This window comes from Staurois parvus, unplaced genomic scaffold (genome assembly GCF_062004578.1).
Source record: "Staurois parvus isolate SC_StPar_1 unplaced genomic scaffold, SC_StPar_1.0 ptg000347l, whole genome shotgun sequence".
Taxonomy (NCBI): domain Eukaryota; kingdom Metazoa; phylum Chordata; class Amphibia; order Anura; family Ranidae; genus Staurois; species Staurois parvus.
In genome coordinates, this window is record NW_028318143.1 from 5,531,533 (window position 1) to 5,557,413 (window position 25,881).

Here is a 25,881-nt window from a genome sequence, read left to right on the forward strand (position 1 = left end):
TTTAGAAATCATGTCCTGATTTTTCAGCTCACACTCTAGCTTTTGTCAGCTCCCACTCTAGTTTTGAACATTCCACCATTCATTCCTATGGGACCAATTTCACCACAAAAATGCTGATATTTCGTGAACCATTCGGCGAAACGTTCCACAAAGTAATAGCACACCAATCGGGAAGAATTTGCATGTTTCGGTATATTACTGTCTATGTAGTGTAAAAACTGTGGGAGGAGTTAGGGGGGTAAATTTGGCTATAATAATAAGAATATATATGTGAGATAACAGGAAGTGGTTGCCATGCAAGATTACTTAATCACTGAAATGCTGTACTTCAGAAAAGACTGCTAAAGATACATTACTGATCTCCAAACCCATTTATAAAACAGTGGTATGACTTTAAAAAAAGTACTGGCTAACTCAAAGTACAGAAACACAGCACAATGCAAAGCAGGGCAAACGCAGCCTCTGACTTGCCATGTGTACTGCTTAAAGTGGTTGTAAACCTCAGAGATGAAATATGAACCAAGCATATCCCTCTATAGTGTGTACTTATCTCAATCCAGAGCACTAAGTGTCATTTCTGTTTACTGCTGCATTCCTCTGCTGTCAGCAAGAGTCTCTTCTAACAAGTTTTCCTGACACCAAGATAAAAATGGTGACAGGGGAGGGAACTCCAGCACACAGCCTGTGATTGACAGCCTCAACTCTGTTCCTGTTGTCCCTGTGTGCTGAGTGAATGTGTCCCTTCCCACCAATCAGATCTCCCCTCACTGAGCTCTGCAGAGTGTAACTTCAGTTCCCCTCCCCCTGTTTTCTGAAAGCTCAGAAAAGTTTTATAACTTCTGGACTTTGAATGGACGTAGAGAAAAGAAGACTGCAGGTAAACAGGTGCACCTTATATAGGAGGATTTGTTTAATCTCTGTGTATCAGCTGAGGTCAGTCACTGCACTGGATATATGTATTTAATTAAAATCAGTGGGATTTTAGTGACCTGCATTTGCATGTAGAACAAGAACAAAATGCACGTTGACATGAGTGTTCAGCAAAGGAAACCATAAATAGTCCCACTTGGCCGCCTTCACATGGACAGCTGTTTTGTTGACAGCTCATAAAAGTGATTCACAGTCGTTTGCTTTTCAGAGTCAGTTGACAGGTGGCTTGGGGGCAATATACTGCCTCCTTGGCTCCTGTTTCTTCTTTTTTTGGGGAAATAGCGATGCAACACACTGCAGTCACATGCATTAAATGCAGTTGGACTGCGTTTGGGGGTGCGGTGCCATTCACTGGAAGAAGACGCCTTGGGTGATGATACCACCTGCCAAAAGTGACATGATGTGTGGCCCATTGTGACTTTGGCAATGTGTGCAGACGTGTCCACTGGCAATGTAAACTTACTGGTGGGCAATTGGGAGGGGGGCTGGTAAAAAAACACAGATCAAATGCCTGTTTTCACCACCTTTGCCTGCTGCTCATATGAACGAAGCTCTAGTGTCTAGGTCAGGGGCGGACTGACCATTTGGAAACTCGGGCAGTGCCCGAGGGCCCGGGGTCAGTAGGGGGCACCATGAGATGCCCCTGGTACCTTTTTCATAGGCTTTTTTGAGTTTGGGCAAGGACACAGGGGCCCTATGATCCCCGATTGCCCGGGGGCCCCATGAGTTGTCAGTCCGCCCCTGGTCTAGGTTCAATCTGCTTTAAAGGAATATTAAACCCAAAAGCAAACATTTATCATATGTCAGCTTAGCAATTCATAGATGTGATGGCTGCATTGCTTTTCTTTTTTTTTTTTTTTTTTAGGAATTCTTTATTTTATTTAAGAACACGCTGCCCTTCAGATGTAGCAGTTAGAGGACCATTTAACTCTGACAAGGGTGCTTACAATGGTCAGCTTTTATTAATTTTTGTAAAACCTTTATCCCAAAAGGAGAAAAAACAGTTTGCTGTGACTGCATTATAAAGTATAAGCTGGAGTTCAGCTTCAATTTGTTAGTGTAATCTAACAATCCATGTAACACTCCCCTCTCCCCAGACTGACAATGCATCTGTCCAAATGTGCCTCCTGTGCTCCTTTGTCCAGAGTGAGGGCACTCTAATACAGGAGGTGTGTTACTGGCCAGATCACCAGGTGAGAACAAAGGGAAAAAAGCCTAAAAAATAAAACTAATGCAGCCACCACATCTAATGATAGTAAGCTGCAATATATATTGTGTATTTGCCCACATGGAAGAAAAATATGTTTGAATGTATGTTCTACTCAAATAGATTGCCATATATTTGAAATACTACAATTCTGGCCATATTCAATAATTTATATATATATATATATATATATATATATACTGCATGTTGAAATGCATTTTTATTACAAAATATATGAAAAATATTTTTAAAAATACATTTCAAATATACTGTATGTCTTTAAAAATACAAATGTACATTTTTGGAATGCATTTACAAATATATGAGAAAATTATTTTTTTATATGTTAAAAAAATCCAAAGAATATATTTAAAAATTATATTTTTTTAAAAAGATATATATTTTATTGTTTTTTTGTTTAAAATTATGAACATGTCACTCTCACCTGCTCTGCGCAGTGGTTTTGCACAGAGCAGCCCTGATCCTCCTCTTCTCGGGTCCCCCCGCCGGTGCTTCTGGCTCCTTCTTCTTGACCTATACCCCCAATAGCAAGTTGCTTGCTCTGGGGGCACTGGTGTGTACTCGCTCCTGAGCCCTGCTCTATGCGTCCATAAGGCTACGTTCACACTAGCGTTGTGTGCAGGCGGCAGAGAGGCGTTTGGGAAATGTTTTTACCGCTTCCCAAACGCCTCGGAGAATTCTGCACATTGCAGCACATGCTGCTGTTCTAACGGGACCGTTAGCATCGCAGCAAAACGGACGCCTCTGGTCGAGTCAGGAGGCGTTGAAGCCTCCTATTCTAGTCTATGGTGCCGCTCTGCAAACGCTCGGCCGGCGTTTGCGGCGCGGGTGGGGGGCATTTGCGGAGCGGTAACACCATTTAAACTTCATTATAGGCATTTGTGGGGCGCTTTTAACGCTCAGCAAATGCCTAGGAACCTCCGCTAAACCGCGCATGTGGCGTTTGCGGAGCGTTCGCTATAGGGGTGTTTGGCAAGCGTTGGTAAAACAGTCAAGTGTGAACGAACCCTAAGGGGGGCCCCTGCTCTCTCCTCACTGGCTGTGATTGACAGCAGTGGGAGTCAATGGCTGCTGCGTCTCAGCCAATGAGGAGAGAGAGACCCGGGACAGCTGAGGCTCCTGTGCACATCACTAGATCGAGATCAGGCTCAGGGGTTCAGGTAAGTACAAGGGGGGTGGGGGCTGTGGGGAAGCAGCACACAGAAGGTTTCTATGCATGAAGGTAAAAAACCTTCAGCCTTTTGCCTGGGTTCAAACATGTGCGGCCCGATTTTCAGGTCCCTTTTCAGTGTGAATTTCTAAAGTAGTTGTTCAGTGGCTCAGGGGCGCTTTAGATGCAGTTCTGATGCATATTGGCAAGGCTCAAATCGTGTTCACAACTGAAGACATGGACAATTTATAAGTGTTCTCATTTAAGTCAATGAGCCTGTAATTCGCATTGAGAAAATGCATGAGATTCTTTTTAAATTCGCACTGAGGATGCATCGAATATATGTGAACAGCCACAATAGAACTCAATGTTATTTTACATGGCATGCAAATCAACGCGTTCTAAAACGCATCTAAATTCGCCCATGTGTGAACCGGGGATAACAACCACTTTACGTTCATTATACGTCAGTAGAAGCCATACTGTTTCTGTACCCATCCTCACCACTGACATTTAACAAAGGAAGAGTGATCATACCAGCTTCTATTTCTTCATAAGGCTGTGTGCACATGGGAGCATTTACCTGTACAATGTAAACAGGCTGCTAATAGCTTCATAGACAGAAATGGGGGAAGGCTGCTGGAAGCAGTTATGTGCTGCTATTTATTTCATATTATTTATTTCAGGTACTTATATAGCGCTGTCAATTTACGCAGCACTTTACATATATATTGTACAGTCATATCAGTCCCTAACCCTCAAGGGGTCTACAATCTAAGGTCCCTAACTTACATTCCTATGCTAAGGACAATTTTAGACAGGATCCAGTTAACCTACCAGCATGTCTTTGGAGTGTGGGAGGAAACTGGAGTACCTGGAGAAAACCCACGCAGGAACAAGGAGAACATGCAAACTCCAGGCAGGTGGTGCTGTGGTTGGGATTTGAACCAACGACCCTAGTACTGCCAGGCGGAGGTGCCATTGTGCTGCCCACATTATTAGTGTAAAGTAGCGCACTCTCACAGACATGATGTCCCGAACGCAGATAGTGTGTTTTCATAACTTTACATGAACACCCCAGTCACACTGATCTCAACTTTGAAATCATGCGACTTACAATGAAGTTGCACAATTTCAAAGTCGGGTGACATGCCGATTTGAGGTGCGATTTGCAAGACATCTGACACAGATGTCTATGCAAATCGCTCCAAAAGTAGTGCATGTACTACTTTAGAAATCGGCGCGGCTCCGACCAAGTGGGAACCTCACCGATATGACCGCTGTAATTGCGGACAATAGGGTACGACTTACCATGCGATTTGCAAGTCGTACGGCATGCAAATCGCATGCCAATTCACATCCAGTGTGACCATACATCTGCCTTCACCCATTCATGTCAATGAACAGCTGTACACAGCTCCAGCACATCTCAGGCACCAGAAATATGGACAAATGCATCCAAGTGCAAATTCTTTTCACATTTGTAGAGTAGAACAGTTTTTTTTTTCTTACAGAAAGAGATATAGTTTCCTGAAATGATATTTAATGTTTGGAGTTCAGATATAATTCTGCTTAGCTTAGATCTTCAGGCGGTTTTAATGATTTCATTTACTCACTAGATCCCGGTCTGGATGAAATTTTCTGTAGGTGAGCCACAAATGAATACCGTATTTGCCAGCAACTCCTGTTTTGGTTCCAGGTTTGTATTATTATTATTATGTTTCAGACTGATGGTGCTGCCCAATCCGTTCCAAAAAGCGTCACCTATGGAACATTATCACAATTATACAGCGATAGAGGTGCGATAATACACCATACAAGTGTAGCCCCCTCTACGTGGTGAAGAGAGGTAAATTTAGTTTGGCTCCCACAAGTAACTGAAGTGAGCATGACTGTTTGGGGTTTACTTTAGGTCAGGCTGGAGGGCTCTACAGGTCAGGTCTCTTGCACCTCCCCCTGGTTATGGAGTCTTCCAGAAGATTTTAGAAACTAGTGGGTGGAAGGGTGGAGACCAAGATCTGCATCTTCATGGGAGTCTTACCAATCCAAGGCAGGAGGCCTGGCAATGTGGTAGATTGGCCCATAAATATGAGAGAGCCTAGCCAGCAGGGGAGTCTGATGATTGGGTGGAAGGTGGCATGTTGAGGATCTTGAGGCCTGGGAGGGGACCCTAGGGAAGGGGGGGCTGTGTCTCCAGGCTGGAGCTGAGGAGAAAGGAAGGAAGGAGAAGAAGCTAGAAAGAGGGAACTTCACTACAAGTCCCATCTAGGAGGCATCCTGCCCAGCATGGGAAGACTAGCACAGCTACAAAGGGCCCAAACAATCAATCTTTCCTTAAGCAGCAGGATACAAGGGACAGAGTGAGTACCTCTACACCCCCCAGGTCTATAATGGAGAAGGCTGTCAGATGCAATATCCAGCATGTTTTCATGGGGACAGTGTCATAGCTAACCTAATCCCTTGCTCTGGGACACTTATCCAAAGCAGCCAAATAGGCTAGCAATTTCCCAGCAAGTATTGGGACTTCATGAGAGTTCACACAAGGGGACCTAGTGCTCCTTAATGTACGATTGCTACTAATCCCTAAAGGGACTGATACCACTCTGGCAGGAGTAACGTCCTGGACGCATTTTTCTTGCACATAAATGCAGGACGTCTGTCCTCAAACCAGGGGCGGACTGACAACTCATGGGGCCCCCGGGCAATAGGGGATCATGGGGCCCCTGTGTCCTTGCCCAAACTCAAAAAAGCCTATGAAAACGGTACCAGGGGCATCTCATGGGGCCCCTTACTGACCCCGGGCCCTCGGGCAGTGCCCGAGTTTCCAAATGGTCAGTCCGCCCCTGCCTCAAACTGTTCTTTCTAGTCAAGTTGGCCATCCCATAACCCCTAATCCCTATCCAAGTTGTTTTCCCCTAAATAAACCAACAAAAACAAGCCTATGGACTGGATTCTTGACTATGTGTGTTTGCCGAAAATGTGTGTTGCCTGGCTGGGGAGGAAATATGGGGACCCAAAATCCAGTAGCTCCTTGGGGGGGTAGTGCTACACAAGGCTATCCAATCTAATGGAACACAACATACCAGGTGAGTCTTTCACGGTGAGGATCCAGCTCTCATCCCAGAGCATCTTCTGCTTCTGGTACTGAAACCACTTCAATATAAAAAAAAAGATTAGAGTAATTCATTAATCCCATGATTTATTTAGGAGTTTGTAGGAATGTGTAAGTTAGAGAAAGAACAAAATCGAAGAGGTTGCTGTTAGCAGACCTGAGGTTTGTGCCACAAGGCATCAGTCAGTCAATGCTTTGCATCTTCTGAATTAATGCAAAGCGTTCCCTGATTGGATGAGGTGGAAAGTGTGATATCACCGCCCCGCCTCCACCTCATCCAATCAGAGAATGCTTTGCATTTATTCAGAAAATGCAAAGCATTGATCGAAGATGGCTGTGCCAAATGGCCAACCTCCTATGTTCACAATGCAGCAGGGCAACCTCTCAGCACGGTACTTGGAAGCAAGTGGAGATCACTGGAGTAGCAGTGTCTACTACACCGATTTCCATATTCCAGGGGCATCAGCCAGGTATGGTATATACATAGTTACCTTGGCTCAAGCTGGACCAAAGTAACTATACATATGTATAAAATATCCATACACGGAATTCTTACTTAATGGCCCTATTTTTCATAAAATTCTTCTTACAGTGTTTTTCTCTGTGAGCTCCTGCACCTCTCCATTCCCCCCTCGCTTACATTTGTTTGGAATGAGCAGTGCACATTATTTGCAGCCATGTGCACTGCTCTATTCACACTGCAAACCCCATACTCGGGAGTGAGAAAGAGAGGGTGGCTACATATGGTGGGACCATGGAGAACAAATGTAGCCACCCTCCCTGAAGTCAGATCCCAGCAAAAAGTAAATAAATAAATAATGTGGAGATCTGGAGCAGGCTGAGAGCAATAGAAGAGACTTTTTTGAGTTAAGAATATATGAATAGTTTTTTTTTAAGTGGTAGTAAACACATTTTTTTACCTTTTGCCTACAGGTAAGTATATAGTAAAGTGATACGATGCATACTAGCACACTATGACATTTCCTTGCAGGAGAATTTTTTTTTTCCTGCGGTTTACTAGCGCTGTAAGCCAGAGTTTAGTGTCATTTTAAGTGTAGCTCACAAACAGAAAAATGCTCTGGGCCTTCCTATTGTAGCAACAACAAGCATCACACAATCATTTTTTACTTGCCAGAATAAACAACCTACACCAGAGGCATATCTAGGACCTTCAGGGCCCCGATGTAAGAAACCATGAAGGGCCCCTCTGGCCAGGGCCCTTCCCACTGATCCTGATTACTCCCATTGTGGGATCTGTTATTACGGTCCCATAGCGGGCCCTCTTCCTACCGTCTTGGAGTCACCCCACGGTGGCGGAACACTAGGGCCTAGTAGCAAGTACGACCTTTGTGACCTTTGTTCCGCCTCTGGTGTCAGTAGTTTTTTTATTTTTGGTATTTTTTTTTTTTTTACCACTTATTTATTTTCTTCCGCCTCTAGTGTCAGTAGTTTTTTTTATTTTTGGTGACAGTAGTTTTTTTATTTTTGGTATTTTTATTTTTTTACCACTTATTTATTTTCTTCCGCCTCTTGTGTCAGTAGTTTTTTTTATTTTTGGTGTCAGTAGTTTTTTTATTTATGGTATTTTTATTTTTTTTCTATTTTTTACCACTTCTTTATTTTCGTTTATTTGCAATTTTGTTTTTATTATTTTTTAAATGATTTTTAGCAACCCATTGGGGGCTTTGGTGAGATATCAGGTGTTTAAACAGACCTCTGATGTTTCACCTTTAAGACAGAGAAAGGAGATTGAGGACACAGCTCTCAATTTCCATTTCTGAAGCCTCAGCTGTACAGAATGAATGAACAGGAATAGCTCTGTACTGAGCTTCCCATTCATTCATAAACTGAAGCATAGTAAACACAGGTACCAGTCAGTACCGATCACTGACTTTATTCATCAAGACAAGAAAGGAGCCAGTAAATTATACATTTACTGGCCCCTTCCCCACTCTCCACTCTGACAGCATCCCCCACAGCAGCCAGCAGCACTGTAGGGGGGGCAAGTGGGGGCCAGGGGAGCACACAGGGGCCCAGGGCAGCAGGACAGGGATAGGTAGGAGGCGGGGCGGCATGTAGCGCAACCGATGCCCTCCATTTCCCTTCTGCAGCCACTGGCTGCATGGAGGGATCGCTTCCTCTACATGCCACCACCACTCCTATCCAGGTGTACAGGGGTGGGCCGAGCGGGCCCCCTGGAGCATGGGGCTGAGTCGCAACCTCGACCCCTGCGACCCCTGTACGTGTTCCCTGACTTACACAATTTGGCTGTGTTTGGCTATAGGAACCAACTCCATGTATACAATAAAGCTTTCATGGTGTATATAAGACAACTATAGTATACCACAATAGCGCAGATGAAGCCACTGCAGAATAGGGTGAGGGGGAGCGCTATAGCCATCTTCACGGAGGTCGCCATTGGGCAGGGACCGCAGTCTGCTGGACAAAGGGCGCAGTTTTCTTCCGGACTGCAGACATCGTCACCGCACACTACAGACAGCAAAGGGCACAGACATGATTACCACAATTATACTTTAAGGACCTGTTCACACCAGTACCACAGTACTATGCAATCCGATTGCAGTGCATTTGTAAAAGTGGTGTATGCACTTCTTTTGGTGCAATAGAGTGCGATTTCAGGGCATTCAAATGAATCGGCTGAAAAAAGACATCACACTGAACCACCCAGGAATTGTACAGGAACATAAAGCGTGTTCCTTGCAATTTCAGTGTGAACCACCACTTTAGGGTTCATTTACACATGTAGCGAGGACTGCCACACCTCTGAAAGGCAATCTGTTTCCGACCGTTTTTGGAGGCATTTGACAGACAGTGAGAAGGTGATAAGTCACCATTTATATTAACTGTGTAACTGCTGCGCCACCTACCTGCAATCATGTGCATTGCACTTAATTGCAAGACAGTTGCAGAGCAGTCCCATTCACCTGAATGGGTCTCAGCAGGTGGTAGTGCCCACCGAACGCAACCGGGGGGGGGTTATTTTTTGCCATGGCTGCAATGCTTTGTCTTTCTGTCTGTTGCTTTTATCACTTAATGGGAGAGTGGTTTGGGGGGGGGGGATAAAAACTAAGCTCAACCACATGTTATTACAGCTTGTTGATCAGTGTTGGTTATGTGTTAGAGAAGACACTGGTAGCTTGTGATGAGGCAGAACAATGTTTTACTTGTGTGGCTTAAGTTGCAAACATAAAACACATTTCAGCAGACATCTTGGTTTAGAAGAGAGGAAAGAGAGGAAGAGAGAGAACCAACAAGTTTTACACATATGCACAACTAGTAACCTTAGTGTACAGTGCCATCTACTGGTCAAGTGATATTAACACACAATACTATATAGTACATGCTGTTGCATTCCCAACAATCAGATGGCAGCCCTTTCCGGACCCCTCCTCCGTTCATAGAAACCATACTATAGCTACCATGAATGAGAAGTGCTCTATAAATGGAGGAGGGGGACCTTTTATTCATCTGCCTGTCCTCCATTCACAGAGTGCTTTTCACTATGATACATTTGAAGAGGCTTTGCACAATTGCAATGAAGCTTCACCAGTTAGGGCTCATTCACACTAGTGATTGAGGGGCGGTAAAACCCCATGATGGAGCCACATTTTTAACTCTTCTCAACTGCTTCCCCTTTAGCTGCAGAGGCAGCATCTGGGGGTGTACACATGTTGCAGCCATGATGCTTTGCAGCTGTGGCAGGAATTGTACCCCTCGTTGTTTTTGGCAGACATAGCACCCGCTGATCACAACCCGTTGAAGTGAATGAGGCCGCTCTATGAACATCCTGCAATGCACGTAGTGCAGGGTTCAAGAACGCCACTGCGGGGTTCAAGGGGCTAAAGCAAGCAGTAAGGAGGCGATACAATTCCTCCTCACTGCCTGGCAAATACTCTCCGAAGAGCGACCCAAAGCTGAATCACTCTTCAAAGCAAGTGTAACGAGCCCTTAAGGAAACTGTGGAAACCCCTGCTCTTCTACGGGGGAACTACAAATCAGGATCCCCTTATAGTAAACATTTAGGAAGCAAATTCATGAAGAATGGGATATAGAATTGTGCTCTTTGATTGACAGTACTGACTGGTGACTGGTTATTAGTAAATTTAGAAGTAGAATTTTGGCTCAGCCTACAACATGGCTGCCTCCAGTATAGATGAATGACAGGTGACCCTTCCAGCTATTGGGTTGTATAGTGAAGATGTACCATCAGGATACCTTTTCCACTCAGCACGGTGGACGGCGCTTCCAATGCTGCCTGAAAGCTGCCAATCTTGATGTGAGCGATTAATGACGTCATACCAAGATGGACCAGAACCACCTAAAAGAACAAAGTACATGGAATGAACAACACGGAGAAAAAAAGCCAATATTATTACAGATCCTTATACCTGGGTGAGGGAACCCAAGACTCCATTCATTGATGATGTATTTGTATACATTCATATACAGCATGGGATAGTAAACATGGGCTATTCACAAGCCAACTTGTGAGACGATCTGACAAAATTTCAAACAATGAATTAATATTCACCGAGTGATGGTCGGTGATCCACTGATATGGAAATATTTTGCATTTATTATGATCACTCTATAAGGTAAATGGTAAGAACTCGCCAGCATGAGGATTATTAGCAGCCTAATAAGGTAGCCTATATATATTTTTTTTTTTTTCGTTCAACCAGAACATTGAGGAAAAAAAATCTGACCTGATTCCCTCATCCACACATTGAAGGTGGATGGGGGAATCCCCCTGCTGAGCTATGGGGAAGCTTCCCCACTGTCAGAATACACTGATCAGCATTGCAGGCTATAGCCTATGGTGCTGATTAACTAAGGAAAACCCAATAAGACGTTTGTATAGAAGTCAGTCAGTAGATCAACTTCTGTACAACCAGCCTGCCCATACATGGATCAAAATTTGGATCCATGTATAGCCAGCTTTACCATATCCTATGGAGTCTCTCCCTCATTAGCTGGACCAACAAGATGTAGCTCTCTTGTTGCCCCCCTGACTACCAAGCAAGATTTGGGGCGGACTGACCATTTGGAAACTCAGGCACTGCCCAAGGGCCCGGGGTCAGTAGGGGGCCCCATGAGATGCCCCTGGTACCTTTTTCATAGGCTTTTTCAGTTTGGGCAAGGACACAGGGGCCCCATGATCCCCTATTGCTCGAGGCCCCCATGAGTTGTCAGTCCGCTCCTGCTTGTAACACACTTCTTGTCTTAAGGTGTCTCCATTCCACTGGAGAAGCAATGGGGACACCTTTGGACAATCCGGGAAGACGGTAGTGTTAGCTGGACTAGCAGATTTAGATGGACTTGACTAACAGGTTAAAGCTGAACTCCAGATGACACTTTCTAAGCAGTTACATCAACAGTTTTTATCCTTTTGGGATAAAGGTTTTACATAAATGAATAAAAGCTGATCATTGTAAGCACCCCTGTCAGTGGTAACTGGTTTGTCTCAACCTTTTGACACTTTTACTGGACAGCATGGCCTGTTAATGGAAGCTGAAATATAGGAAACTTACTGATCAAATCACCAAGTGCAATAAGTGCCTGTTTGCAAACCACAGCAGTTTTGTGTGTCCAGCTCTCCATTCCAGCTGCAGTGAGCTGGCAGTAGGGGGCAGAGTGCTGAGCTTTTCATTGCATTACCCCAGAGGTTTCCAAAACTTTCTAAACAAAGGGCCAGTTTACTGTCCTTCAGACTTAAGGGAGGGCCGTACTGTGGGCATTGGGAGTAAAAAAGGTATTGATGTTAGTGGGAATAAACAATGTCCTATCTTTGATGTCAGTGGGAGAAATGGCGCCCAATTATTGGTGTCAGTAGATGAAAATAGTGCCCCAAGGGCCAGATAAAAGCAAACAAAGGGCCGCATCTGGCCCCCGGGCCACAGTTTGAAGACCAATGCATTACACAGTTCCCTTTTTTGTCTCAGTTTTATTTGACGCTTCAGTCATGTCCAGGGGTGGACTGACCATTTGGGAACTCGGGCACTGCCCGAGGGCCCTGGGTCAGTAGGGGGCCCCATGAGATGCCCCTGGCACCTTTTCATAGGCTTTCTTGGGTGTGGTTTGATTGTGGGCGAGGACACAGGGGCCCCATGATCCCCTATTGCCTGGGGGCCCCATGAGTTGTCAGTCCGCCCCTGGTCATGTCTGCTGTCCATTGACATATGATCCCTTCCTGTATGCTGCGATGACATGCAATATGTCTGCACTCCATCGCAGCTCACTGCCTTGCACCTCCAGGGTGCTTTGCAAAGTGAACAGATCACATAGAAAGCAATTGTTTTCTGTGTGTCCTAGCAGTGACCTATGTTCTTCCAGGGCGGTAAAACACAGGTCACCGCACTATCTGTGAAAAGGGCCAAAAGGAAAAAAAAAAGAAAACTAATGCAGCCATAGCATTTAAGAATAGATAAACTGCAAAATAATATTTTTTTTGTTTTTCAGTTTAAAGTGACTGTAAAGGATAAATTGTAAAAAAATATATATATATATATATAACAAACATGTCAACCTTACCTGCTCTGTGCAATGGTTTTGCACAGAGGAGCCTCAATCCTCCTCTTCTGTGATCCCCTGCTGGCGCTTCTGGCTCCTCCCCCTTGCTGAGTGCCCCCACAGCAAGCCACTTGCTCTGGGGGCACTCAAGTGTGCTCACGCCCAAGCTGGCTTTCTGTCCAGTAAGGAGAGAGCCAAGAGTGTCGCTGCTCTCAGGCACAGCGCTGGATCGAGGTCGGGCTCTGGTAAGTATAAGTGGGGGGGGGGGAGGTTGCATACGGAAGGTTTTTTTTACTTTAATGCAGAGAATGCAGTAAGGAGAAAGAATCCTTCTACCTTTAGAACCCCATTATTACCGCTTTATACGTCAAAGAGACACTATCACCCTGGTTGGCGATACACATGCATTTTCGAATGAAAATTCTTCTGAAAATGTGTACAAAAATTCTCAAAATTCTCAAGTTGACCAATGTCGTTCAAAAGTAGTTCAAAATTATGTTAGCTTTTAACATGATTTTGGAACGAATGGACTTTACTGAATGAAAACGACATTATTGCATTAGAAAATCGAATATTATTAAAATTAAAAAAAAAAAACTACTAGTGTATATGTAGCTTTACTGGCCAGATCACCGAGTGAAAACAGAGGAGAAAGCCTCAGTACTCCTCTCAAGAGCCCTCAGCTCTCTTGCAAACAGTTGGTTGGTTCTTGAAAGGAGCAAATATCAAAATGCCTGGATGGGTGAATGTTGGCCTGGAGGAGCAGACCCCCCCGGTCACATGTGATGCCGAGCCTCCATGACTAAAGGCTAGTTCACAGTATGCCCTGATATGAATCGTAAAGGAACATGCTGTGCGTTCCTGTGCGATTCATATGCAGGTCTATGAGGTGCGACTTCATGCCCATTCATTTGAATGGGATGAAATCGCACCACACCGGGGTAAAAGTGGTACATACACTACTTTTTTTAAACCTCATTGCATGGTACTTTGTATCATGCTGTTTAATGGGGACTGATGCGGGCAAACGCAATGCAATTCTAACCTGCGTTCGGGGTGTCGCTAACTTTAACTGACCCCCGCAGCAGATCACAAGGGTATTGTGATTGGAATACGGTGCAGGAAGCCAATCCGGAACGTGGCTCTCCCACACCGCATTCCAGTGTGAACGAGCATTGAAAGAAATGAAATCCAGGGAATGCAAGGAGTGGGTCAGGCACAGTAAAACTGAGATGGAAAGAGATAAATGATGCTGGACACCCTCCAGCCAGGACATGAGGCAGGTTCTGATTTGTTGCAGCTTCTAAGGAACACAGTGAGAAGCTCACAGTGTGCGGTGAAATCAGAGTAAGCAATTTCAGTACAGGAGAAGAGCCTTTACGACTGAAGGAGTTCAACTTTAAAGTGATATTAAAGGCAAAATAAATAAATAAACAACCTGTCATACTTACCTGCTCTGTGCAGTGGTTTTGCACAGAGCAGCCCCAATCCTCCTCTTCTGGGGGCCACCGCTGGCGCTCCTGGCACCTCCCTCCTGACAAAGGACCTACAGCAAGCAGCTTGCTATGGGGGCACCCAAGCAAGCTTGGTCCTGGGCCGCTGCCCTGCATGTCCATTCACAGACAGAGCTGTGGCTCATCCCTGCCCTCCTCTTTCTCCTCGTTGGTTGTGATTGACAGCAATGGAAGCCAATGGCTTGCACTGCTGTCTCAGCCAATGAGGAGGGAGAGTCCTGGGAGAGCCAAAACTCTTGTACACATCCTTCGCTGGATCGCAGTGGGGCTCAGGTAAGTACTGGGGGAAGGGCTGCACATAGAGGGTTTTGCATTTACCTTCTTCATGTAGCCCTCCTTATATTTACCTGAGATCTCGATCCAGTGAGGTGCGCTTGGAAGCAGGCCAGCACAAGTGCCCCCATAGCAAGTGACTTGCTTTGGGGGGCAGTCGGCGGGGGGGAGGTGGAGCAAGGAGTGTTGGCGGGGGATCCGAGAAGAGGAGGGTCGGGGCTGCTTTGTGCAAAACCATTACACAGAACAATGTAAGTATAACATGTTGGCTATTTTAAAAAAAATGATCCTTTACAGTCACTGCAAGTAATAAATCGTACCTTACTAGTCCAGTTCAGCTGGGTCATTTTTCCTGCTTGGGAAATGGTGTGAGTAACAATTTTACCATCATCAGGGATCCAGGGGCCGCAGATCCCACGCTGATTCTGCAAAAGGAACACAAGAAGGTGTGATCGGTGTGTGATCGGTGTGTCTTGTCACATACAGTCCACCTGCTCTCACTTTCTGCAGATTTCACAATCAGGAAATCCCCAGCTTCACAAATCCTTCTCATACCAACATTATCACAATAAATCAGCCTTTTTCTTACTACTCCGCAGTCATGTGCCTCCGCATCTCAGGCCTGCGTGTCGGCACAGATCTCAGAATTCCGGAAACAATTAGCCTCCCATTCTATCTCATAGCCCATACATATTCAGGCATCCCCCCAGGGCACTTCCTAGAGCTTTTATCAGGGTGAAATGGATCTGTTACACCAGAAAGCACGCTAGGCTTGGTCAGAATACAAACACATTTATAAAAGAGGTTCCTGGCTCTCCCATCTTAAAAGAGCATTAGAAATCTTGTGTTCTGTATTATATGCAGTGAACGCATGCATCAATCAGATTCAATATATGATTTTTTCTTTTTTAATTATAAAGCATTCATATGGTCAAAATGTAAAATCATATATCCATTTGTATAATGCATTTCAATTATTTCTAGCCTACTCCTATTAATCTGAATGGTCTTATCCCCTTCCTGCCACCGCCTCCCAGCCCTTTAAGAGGTTCTAAATGCCAGGAGGCAGAGGCAGCCATTCCAATCTTGTGACCACTGTGATTGGCATTCACAGCGGTCACATTATTGGAAAGCTGCTGATCACAAGTAACAATCGAGAGTTTTCTGGTACCCGCTGATAAACTCAGCTGGGAGCGTGCAGGGAGTGCACTCTCGGTGCAGGAAGATGTTTACATAGGGATTCATATATGTGGCCTCTTGGCATTAAAGCCCACCTGCCAAGAGGACATGCTGTATATGGGGCAGCACAGTGGCTAAATGGTTAGCACTTGTTCCTGATAGTACCAGGGTCATTGGTTCAAATCCCAACCATGGCGTATCCTGCCTGCAGCTTGCATGTTCTCCCTGTGCTTACATGGGTTTCCTCCTACATTCCAAAGAATTCATTGGATTTATGAGACTTTCATTTATAAAATTTTTTGGACTTTATCATACCCTGTATTAGTTAATTATTCACATGGTGTTGGGAGAGCACTTCTTATGTACAGTATATGTGTATCTACTTTCATGTTAGTATACCTATTCTATTGAGCAAGCACCTATTTATGTATTTAAAATGGTTAAGGAAAAAAAAATCCTAAAAAAGAAAACCAATGGGGGCACTTGGTGGAGGGGTAGGAGCCAGGAGAGCTGGCAGGGGACCTGAAAAGAGGAGGATCGAGGCTGCTTTGTGCAAAACCATTATACAGAGCAGGTAAGTATAACATGTTTGCTATTTTAATGAAAAAAATTTAACCTTTCATATCACTTTAATTTTCCCATCTCTCTGGTTGTCCCTTTTTCCTTCCATCCCTGTTTTTTTTCATTTCTCTCTCTATTTCTCTTCCTATCTCTATATCTGTCTTTTTATTTTCCGTCTCTCTTTTCTTTCCCATCTCTCTGCCTCTCTCGTTCTTTCCATTTCTCTGCCTGTCTCTTTCTTGACTAGTGCACCAGAGATAGGTTCATCCAGACCCCACTACACCACCATTACCCTTCCATACCAATCCCCTTTACTTACTATACTTACAGAAAACATAACACCAATTTTTTGGAGTAAAATGGCCAACACGGCCTTTTTTTAACAAATCAAGTTTAAACACATCAACCATTCCTTATAACAGAAAACATAAAGAGTTGTCGTTGGTCTTTGAAGGCACCCCCAAAACGATCCGAAATGCACCTGCGGACAACCATATTACACTAGGCCTCCAGCCGCAACCAACCAGCTCGGAGACAACCATACCGTCCGCAGTGCAGCACCACCACCTTCCAGTTAAACCTTGGTTAACTGGAATGTTCCCGGGCACACCATACCAACGATGGGTCCCACACCATTTTTGTACCTCCAAGATAAGAACCGCCTCCAAAGACCAACCACCGCCCAGGAACCGAAATACCCCGGGGGGGAACACACACTCACCAAACAGGGAGGGCGGGAGGGAAGCTCTCTCTCCCACGTCCAGCTCCAACTGACGCCCCTCACCAGTACCCCACTCTAAGGTGCAGAAGACCCCAACTACACTCTCACTCTACCAACCAGCTCCCCCAGCTATCCTTTACCAACCCCCTAAGCTATCATTACCCCTTACACGTCCTCCTTCCCACTCTGGGCCTAGTCATGCCTGCCCTGCGCTAATTCTTTTCTTCTTTTCGCTGCGGGCATTTCTTTTATAATCACTCTACTAGTCCCTCTGTCTTCTCTTCGCTCTGCCTGTCTCTCTCTTATGTTTCTCTTCATCCATCTGTCTGTCTTCTGTTCTTCTCTCTCTGATCACCAGTGTAATCTGCAGAGAACTTCAACACCCAGCAAAGTACACTGACCATGACACATGAACTAACTAACAATGTGCACTATTCAGCACCAAACAAAATGAGGCTGAATTTATTGCATATTGGGATTATAGACCATAATTGGAATTCTGAAAGCATGCTTGTAAAATGCCAGATCTGATGTTAAAGTTCTTAATTTATTACTGTGATGCTAAATGCTGCAGTAAGGGTATAAATAAACCCTGAATGAGCAGCACTTATGAGAGTCCCACACTTGAGAATCAGTCCCGCTCGCTGTTGGATTTGGTGGTTTGTTACACCTGGGGCATTTAGCGTTTAGTGATAATTTAAATCAATGTTTTTGTTCATTTTTTTTAATTGTGTGTGTTGAATAAAGAGACTAAGGCCGGCCATACATTGGTCGATTTTCAAACAATTTTTTCCTAAGAATAATCAGCCGATTTTTGCTCTGTTAGTGGGGCAATGACACCAGCCGATTTTCGTGGTTCTTCCCCATTTCATTTATCGGGCATGCTGGAAAATTTGTGAAAAACACCCAATTTTCGAAATCATTGGTGGCACCATCGAATTACAGAACGAACGATGTTTTTGATTTTCGATCGAAAAATCGTTCGGAATTTGACCCATGTATGGCCTGCTTTAAATCAGATTTATTAGTGGTGCACCAAAATGAAAATTCTGGAGCGAAAGCGAAAATTCAGGATGCACTTGGCAGAAACCCCGAAACCGAAATGGACAATTAAAAAGAAAAAAAATTAAATTATATATATATATATATATATATATATATATACACTGTATATATTTATTTATTTTATATATATATATATATATATATATATATATATATATAATTGTATTGTATTAAACTTTTTAATTAATATCATGAATTTAAATGAATGTGAATTTAAAAAATACAATCCAGTAACGTAAAATAACTTTTATTGAAAGTAACACACAAAAACTGTACAGAAAATCAAACAAAATATATATTTAAAATGTAAAAAATTTAATAGAGGAGTTTTTGCATTAACGTTAATAAGGGGGCGTTTTTACACTGGAATGAATGGGACGCGATTTTGCGTTGGAGTCCATAGGACGTGATTTTGCATTGAAGTCAATAGGGGTCATTTTTCATTGGAGTCAATAAGGAGCTATTTTGCATTGGAGTCAGTAGGACACCATTTTGCATTGAAGTCAATTATGGAACCTACCGGTGACATTATCGGCGCCTTTTTTTATATTGACAAAAGGCGGATAACCCTATTTTTGGTCGATAGATTTCGGTGGCCGATATATTGATGCATCACTAATAGTTATATATAATCAGTATCTTTGGGATCATTGAAAATGAATTTACAGATACAGGCAATTGGAGATCTTTTCAAAATCTGATGACTGAATTAAGGGTCTAAGCACCAAGAACTACATTGGTGGCAATGGCGGGATTCTTTATTTCAGGGTATGAGATCAAGCACCAAGCACTACATATATTTGTTAATAACACAAGTAGCTATTGATACTGACCATATATTCCAAAGGACAGGAGTGGATATTCGCGTGATAGATACAGCAGTTTTCTGCCGTAGCATATTTCCAGTTTGAGGGACACTCCACTTCTTCACAAAACTGTTTTGCTGCGCTGGCATTACTAGAAAAGGAAAACCACAATATATGAGAACTGTTAAACTTTTGTAGTATTTGGTTTCCTGCAGTAAGAATGGATCTTATTTCCCAAAGCAGCCAACTGAGATCTTTTCTTTCTCTTTCCCACATAGCTTTGGGCCAATGATCATTGAGCAACAAGAACCATTCTTCTTTCACGCAACATAACGACGACAGAAAGATTGTCAGTACAAAACAATTATAGCAATTCAACTCAAATAGCTAACCTGAATTTAAGAATATTAAGATCGACCACCTTCTGATAAAAACTGTCGGGGACAGACACTCTGTAGGAGACGTTAAAATCATGCCCGGTAATAACTTTCTCAGGAGGGCGATCAATCCAGGCCATTTCCAGACCTAATGCATGAAAACGGAGCAGAATATACGCCAAGTGGCCTGATGTAATACAAACAGTACATTGGAAAGATATATTCCTGCAAAATGTATAATGCATGGCTTATGTAGGAATAGTGTGCTAATGAATGCTAAACGTTTGCCTAGAGAAACCAGGCCCTCTATCATGACCCACTACATAAGATACAACATATTCCTCTCCTGGGACTTTTTGCAACACTTTTTAATAACTATATAAATAATTTAGGTCATTTAGGTTTATTGTAGTGGATAGAAAGCGGCTTTCAATGGGGGCACCCACTGAAGAGGAGGAGCCTGGAGGGCTGGCGGCGGACCCCAGAAGAGGAGGATCTGGGCTGCTCTGTGCAGGTCAGTAAAAAAAACCAAAAAACAAACGTTTAATGTCACCTTAACTAATACATATTCATACATATGAAATATTAATAATACATATTCATAATGTAATGTTAATAGGAATAAATTATAATCTTTATATACTTTGTGATGCCACCGTCCCACCTCTTCCAATCAGAGAACACTTTGCACTTACTGAGTACCTGCGAGGTGTTCTCTGAATGCACTCATTCAGAGTACGCAATCTCCTGTATTCATTGGGCAGTAGGGCAGTTGCTCGGCATGGGATCTGGAAGTTAGTGGAGATCACTAAAATAGTGGGGCCTAATACAGCGATTTCCAGCTTCCACAGGGATATCACTAGTATAGCACATACATACTTACGTTGATCCAAGCTGGACCTATGTAATTATGTAAAAGTAGCCTTACCTGGAATTCAGCTTTAAATGTAAAGATAATTGTCTAATGGGCTGTAGTATAACTTTTATGTTTCCTTTTATTTAACAATACACACCCATACAGTCAATCATATTCTGCTCATTAGGATTGTCATTAGGCCAACAATCAAACTCTGAGTTATCCAAATCATGCCAAGCTGAAACCATCTGAAATGAAAAGTAAAAACATAATCCATAAATTTAAAATATTAATGGCATCCTGTCTAAAATGAAGACATTTATTTTCTTTCTTTTGGTTTTTCTTCTAAAATCCCAGTCATATATTAAGCTACATTTTGCATCATTGTGACATAAGTACACAGCCATGTTAAAGCCCAATTGAAGTTGCAGATAAAATCTGCTAAATACATTCCAGATGCATTCAAATGGTGTGCATCATCTTACAGCAGCTAAAGCCTGAGTAGAAAAGCCTGTCCTCTGCCAGCATGCTGCAGAGAAGGACTTTTGCTCTCTGTGGGAAAGCAATTGTCTTTCTGCTGAGATCCAACATCTAAATTCTTAAACAATAAGCCTGTCCCCAGCTAGCACACTGCAGAGAAGGACCTTAACCTTCTGAGAGCTAGCAGTGGTCCCTCTGCAGAGGTCCAACATGCCTCCAGAGCTGGAGCTCTCCAATCAGCAAGCCCATTGCTCCTTGCCAATTGGAAAGCTCTGGCTCTAACTCAGCATGTTGGACCTCTGCTTGCTCTCAGAGAGTTAAGGTCCTTCTCTGCAGAATGCTAGCTGGGGACAGACTGCTCTCTAAAAAACAAACTTTAAAACGTTGAACATCTTTTGTTTTCATGCACCTGGAATGTAGTTAGCTGATTTAAATGGAGAGTTCAGTTGTGTTATAGGGTCTTTTCACACGGAGCGGACTCGCTTAGTGGATCCGCGTGCTCAGCGGGGGAGAAAGCGGATGACAACTCTGTGTCTGCTCCGCTGCTGCAGAGCAGACACAGAGCTGCTGCTCACTCTCCTCAATGGGTGGTCAGATGAAAACAGACCACCTGTCCATTTTAATCTGACCCGATTCAACAGACGGAAGGGGAATTGGATCTCCATTCGTTCCTTTTTTGGATCGGATGGGTACACATATCCGTTTACACCTGCCGCTCCATAAAGGAGAATGGAGGTTCCGATTGGGTCCACCTGAAAAACGGGCAGACGGACCCGATCGGAACATCTGTGTGAAAGAGCCCTTAAGGAAGATAGAACTATGCAGGCTTGCCATTTCTCACCTCTTCATTTGAAAATGCTATTTTTATGGATGGTGTGCTAATATTTGGGCTTCAATGGTTACTGACAAGCCGAAAAATCAGTTACAAATACAAATACTCATTAATTCTGTTTTCATTCTTTGACTGGATGCATGTTCCAGGTCAGTAACTCAGAAAGCATTGAAGAGATGGTCAGATAAACAACATTTTCAAAGGAAGGAAAATGGCAGCCCACATTTCCTGTAATCCAATGCTCAATATATAAAACGTATTTAGTCAAACTTAACGCCTGCTCACATGATTTAAGCTGCAGTGAAGCGTCTCTTTTCAGGTAGAGTTGCTAACTGGCTGAATCTTCTTAAACTCTGTTTTTCAAGTCCCTTCAAGAGAGACCCTATGATCAATACCTAGACATCTGAAGATGCCTCAAATTTGTAGATTAGAAGGGCTGGCAGGTTTTTATTTTACCTCTGATTCCTACAGTGTTCATTGAGAAATACTGAAATGGCTAATGTTTAGCCATAGTTCAGCTAAAATAACAAAAATAGTAATAATTCTGCATTTTTCTTGCAGTATTTTTGTAGTTTTGGCTTATCCATGGTTTTTGGTTAAAGGTAAATATAAAAATTAGCAAACATTTCTAAACCCCTTTGAAATATTTGACTGCACTGCAACCTAGCACCATATAAGACTGATGAGTTTTCAGCTGAGGTTCCACCTAAATTTTACATTATGATCAGTGAATTGAAGTTTACCTTGAAGAGGAAGAGCTGTGAAACCAATACACATATCGGTTGCATTGTTACTGGAAGCTTGTACTATATTATCCACATTGAGAATGTTCCTCCAGATAGGTCAGAAAATATTAATTTTTATAAAGTGTTGTCTTTTAACTTCTTCAATCAGTGGTCAAATCTACATCAGTATAGTTCCTCCAGATACATCAGACAATATTAGTTCTATAAAGGATCTTCTACGCTTTTCTGTCAGTGGTGTAATCTACAAGACAGAGTGGATCTACAAATAATGCCTTGCCTTTGTACTTGAATGTCAAGCTTCAGGAACCATATTTAGTTATGTGAAGTTGCAGTTATGAAGACTAATCATTAGAATCTCCAAATAGTATCTGTGCATTCCAACATTCCAAAGTCATTGATGAAGATTGATGTTGCAATATTGGGAAAGCCTTCAAAGTGCCACAAAAGTCCCAAGAATCAGAAGTATCGAAGTTTGACAATTTTTTAAGCCTGCAGCCGATAAGATATTTTCACCTGAATTCCTGAAAGAGACAAATAACTGATGGTTGCAGGTTTGAGTCAAGAGTCTATATGGATCCTATTAGAAAAAATTTGGAGATACAACCTGTTTAGAGACAAAGTTCAGGTACCACTGTTGTAGATAGAACAAGAAAAGTTCACTCCTCTATGAGACTTGTGTCTTGTAGGGAAAAAAAACATCTCAAGATGTTGTAGTCAGTCCATCGAGTACATACCAAGCACTGCTTCGCCTGCTAGTTCAGTCTCCAAGGTGAAAAAAAAACATTGGTTCAGTTGCTACAATTTATAAAAATAGATCAGTTAAATGTAACAATCCAGGAAACAATCTTCTTTCTCAGGATTCAGTGGGTACCACAAAGTCAGAAAATACAATCCAAAACGGACAAGGTTGGAAATGCTGACCATATTTTTCAACAGGTCAACAATATAGTTGAACTGAACACAAACAACAAAGGCTGGTAATGTATTTTCCAAAAGTGGAAACCTTAAGATGACACAAGAAAAGTATTCCTTTATGACTTATAATTGATACTTAATAGAGGATCAGTAATCCCTGTAGATCTAAGCTTAAAAAATAATTGGTGGGTCACATAACATTTAAAATCGTATTAGTGTTTTAATTTTAGTGCTCTGGTAAACAAGAAGAGAGCAGTCTATACATTATGTTCTATAATCATTGTACCACTATGGTGGTTTACATGAAAATTACATTAAAATTATGAAAAATGAACATGCTCTAGCACTTTCTGTAGGTGTGCATAGCTTTCTATTCCAACACTTTGCTCTTTATTTACAATAAGATGTGCACATTTTCTACAGTATGTGCATAATTTAGAACAAAATGATATTTTTCTAAACATTTTGTGCATAATCAAGAAAAAATGTGCATATTTTATACATACAATCTTTACATAACTCCTAATAAATCTCCCCTATAGTTGCCAAGTGTCCCTGATCTTGCAAGACAGTCCTAGGATTGGGATAATTTCCAGTAGAGTCCATGTCTTGTGGGTGGTCTGTCAGGGCTGAGGACACTTGGTTCTAGTGCAGAGTAAAAGCATGTTACTGCAACACACTCTGGGGATGATTTACTAAAACTGGAGAGAGCAAAATCTGGTGCAGTTCTGCATAGAAACCAATCAGCTTCCAGGTTTTATCACTGCAGCTTAAAGCGGAGCTCCAACCAAAAGGGGAAGTTCTGCTTTAAGCCTTTGTCCCCCGCTCCCCATTAGGGATTGGCACCTTTGGGGAGCAGGTACCCGAATTTGACAGGTACCCGCTCCCACTTCCGTGGAAGTTGTCCTCCCCCCTCCCGCCCCGTAGTCTTCTGGGACACGTAACAGGTCCCAGAAGACTACAGGGGCCATTCACAAAGAGCAGCCCCTCTCACGCATGTACAGTGGGCATCCTGATGTGAAGCCAGGTGCCCACACTAAAGATGCTGACACCAGGGAGAGAAGACGTCCGGTGAAACCAGAGATGGTGAGGACACTGCTGGACCGAGGGACAGGTAAATGGCTGAATTTTAAAAGTCAGCAGCTACAGTTTTTGTAGCTGCTTATTTTTTTTCAGGTGGAACTCCGCTTTAATTGAATAAGCTGAAGTTAGAAGCTGATTGGCTACCATGCACAGCTGCACCAGATTTTGCACTCTCCAGTTTTAGTAAATGAACCCCACTGTGTTGAAGCACTCAGCTCTTTAAGAACTGCGGTACTGTCAAGCTGAGTGGTCTTTGCCTGACAGTAGAACTATAGTTCCAACCTGACATGCTAAAAAAAGAGGCAGTACTGCAGAAGCATGTGATTAGGTAAGGAAAACCAATGACCACCAATGAAAGAGTGGGTGAGGGGGTCAATTATCACTACCACTGACAACATATGAAAGGAGCAGTTGGGAGGAGGATTGTTACTGCCACTGACTTCCAATGAAAGGGGGTGGGGAGTTCATTTTCATGGCCACTGACCACCAATACGAAAGGGAGTTAATTATTACTGTCACTGCCCACCAATGAAAGGGGGAGGGTGGTGAGCTAATAATTACAGCCACTGGCCACCAATGAAAGGGGGCCTTTAATATAACTGCCACTGACCACCAATACTGGGACTTATTTTTGCTCTCTCTGACCCTAAGGAGTTACTATTACTGTATGTCACTGACACAGTGAGGCCTATTTTACTCCCACTTTCCCTTCACCCCAAAGCCTTTTTTGTCTAAAAACAATGCAAGAGGGTAAGGTGCCAAACACAATGAAGTGACATCCAATTTAATAAACATGCCCAGTTTTTGAATTAGAAAAAAATGTATCAGCTGCACTAAATCTTGGCTTCTCTTGCAGTATTTATTCGTTTTCAACAAAACGACTGCATATAGCAATGTCTCCACCTGGGAACCAAACGTCTCCGACACGTTTCACCACTTCTGGTTTGCGCACAAGGATATAGGAAAGTCATCTCCCTTATCCTTGTGAGCAAGCCAAGAGTGGTGAAATGCGTCAAAGATTGTCCACGTGCAGGACAGGGGAAGTCTTGAGTGGAGCTATGGATTTGGGTATGACCACTTTCTGGCCATGCCCACTATCAGTAGGCATTTTGTTCTGATCCTTCTCAAGGTGTCCCTTCTATTTACTTTCAAATAATAGCAGTTATGTCCAGTGGTGTATTTGGGTTTTGTGCTGCCCTAGGCAACACAAAAATCGTCTGCCCCAATGGACACCGACCAACAACACCCCTATCCCCCACCTGTGAGAGCCTTTCACTACTCCCCCCCCGGCGATAGAGAGAAAGACACCCATCTTCACATCGCTGGACATCCGCGGGAATGAGAGTCAGGCTCTCATACACCATCAAGCAGCCCGCAGCCTCTCTCAGATCCCACCTGGTTCCCATGGGGAGCATGTCCCTTCTTCCATCTCTTCTTCTGGGGAGAGGTGCTGCCCCCCTGAAAAATTCCACCCTAGGCAAGTGCCTTGTTCGCCTTGTGGTAAATACGCCCCTGGTTATGT

General features: G+C 43.2%; 1 protein-coding gene across 1 annotated transcript in view; it reads right to left on the bottom strand.

Moving 5' to 3' along the window:
• The window catches only part of LOC149456807 (atrial natriuretic peptide receptor 2-like), a 66,993-nt gene extending 56,238 nt beyond the window's left edge, over positions 1–10,755 (bottom strand). Inside the window, exons 1-4 of the mRNA XM_089684402.1 lie at positions 10,657–10,755; positions 8,765–8,910; positions 6,392–6,461; positions 4,925–5,072 (exon numbers count right to left, since the gene is read on the bottom strand). Coding sequence (XP_089540528.1) covers positions 4,925–5,072; positions 6,392–6,461; positions 8,765–8,910; positions 10,657–10,738 — 446 coding nt within the window. The 5' untranslated portion in view covers positions 10,739–10,755. The remainder of the gene's footprint in view (positions 1–4,924; positions 5,073–6,391; positions 6,462–8,764; positions 8,911–10,656) is intronic.
• Between the last annotated feature and the right edge of the window lie 15,126 nt (positions 10,756–25,881).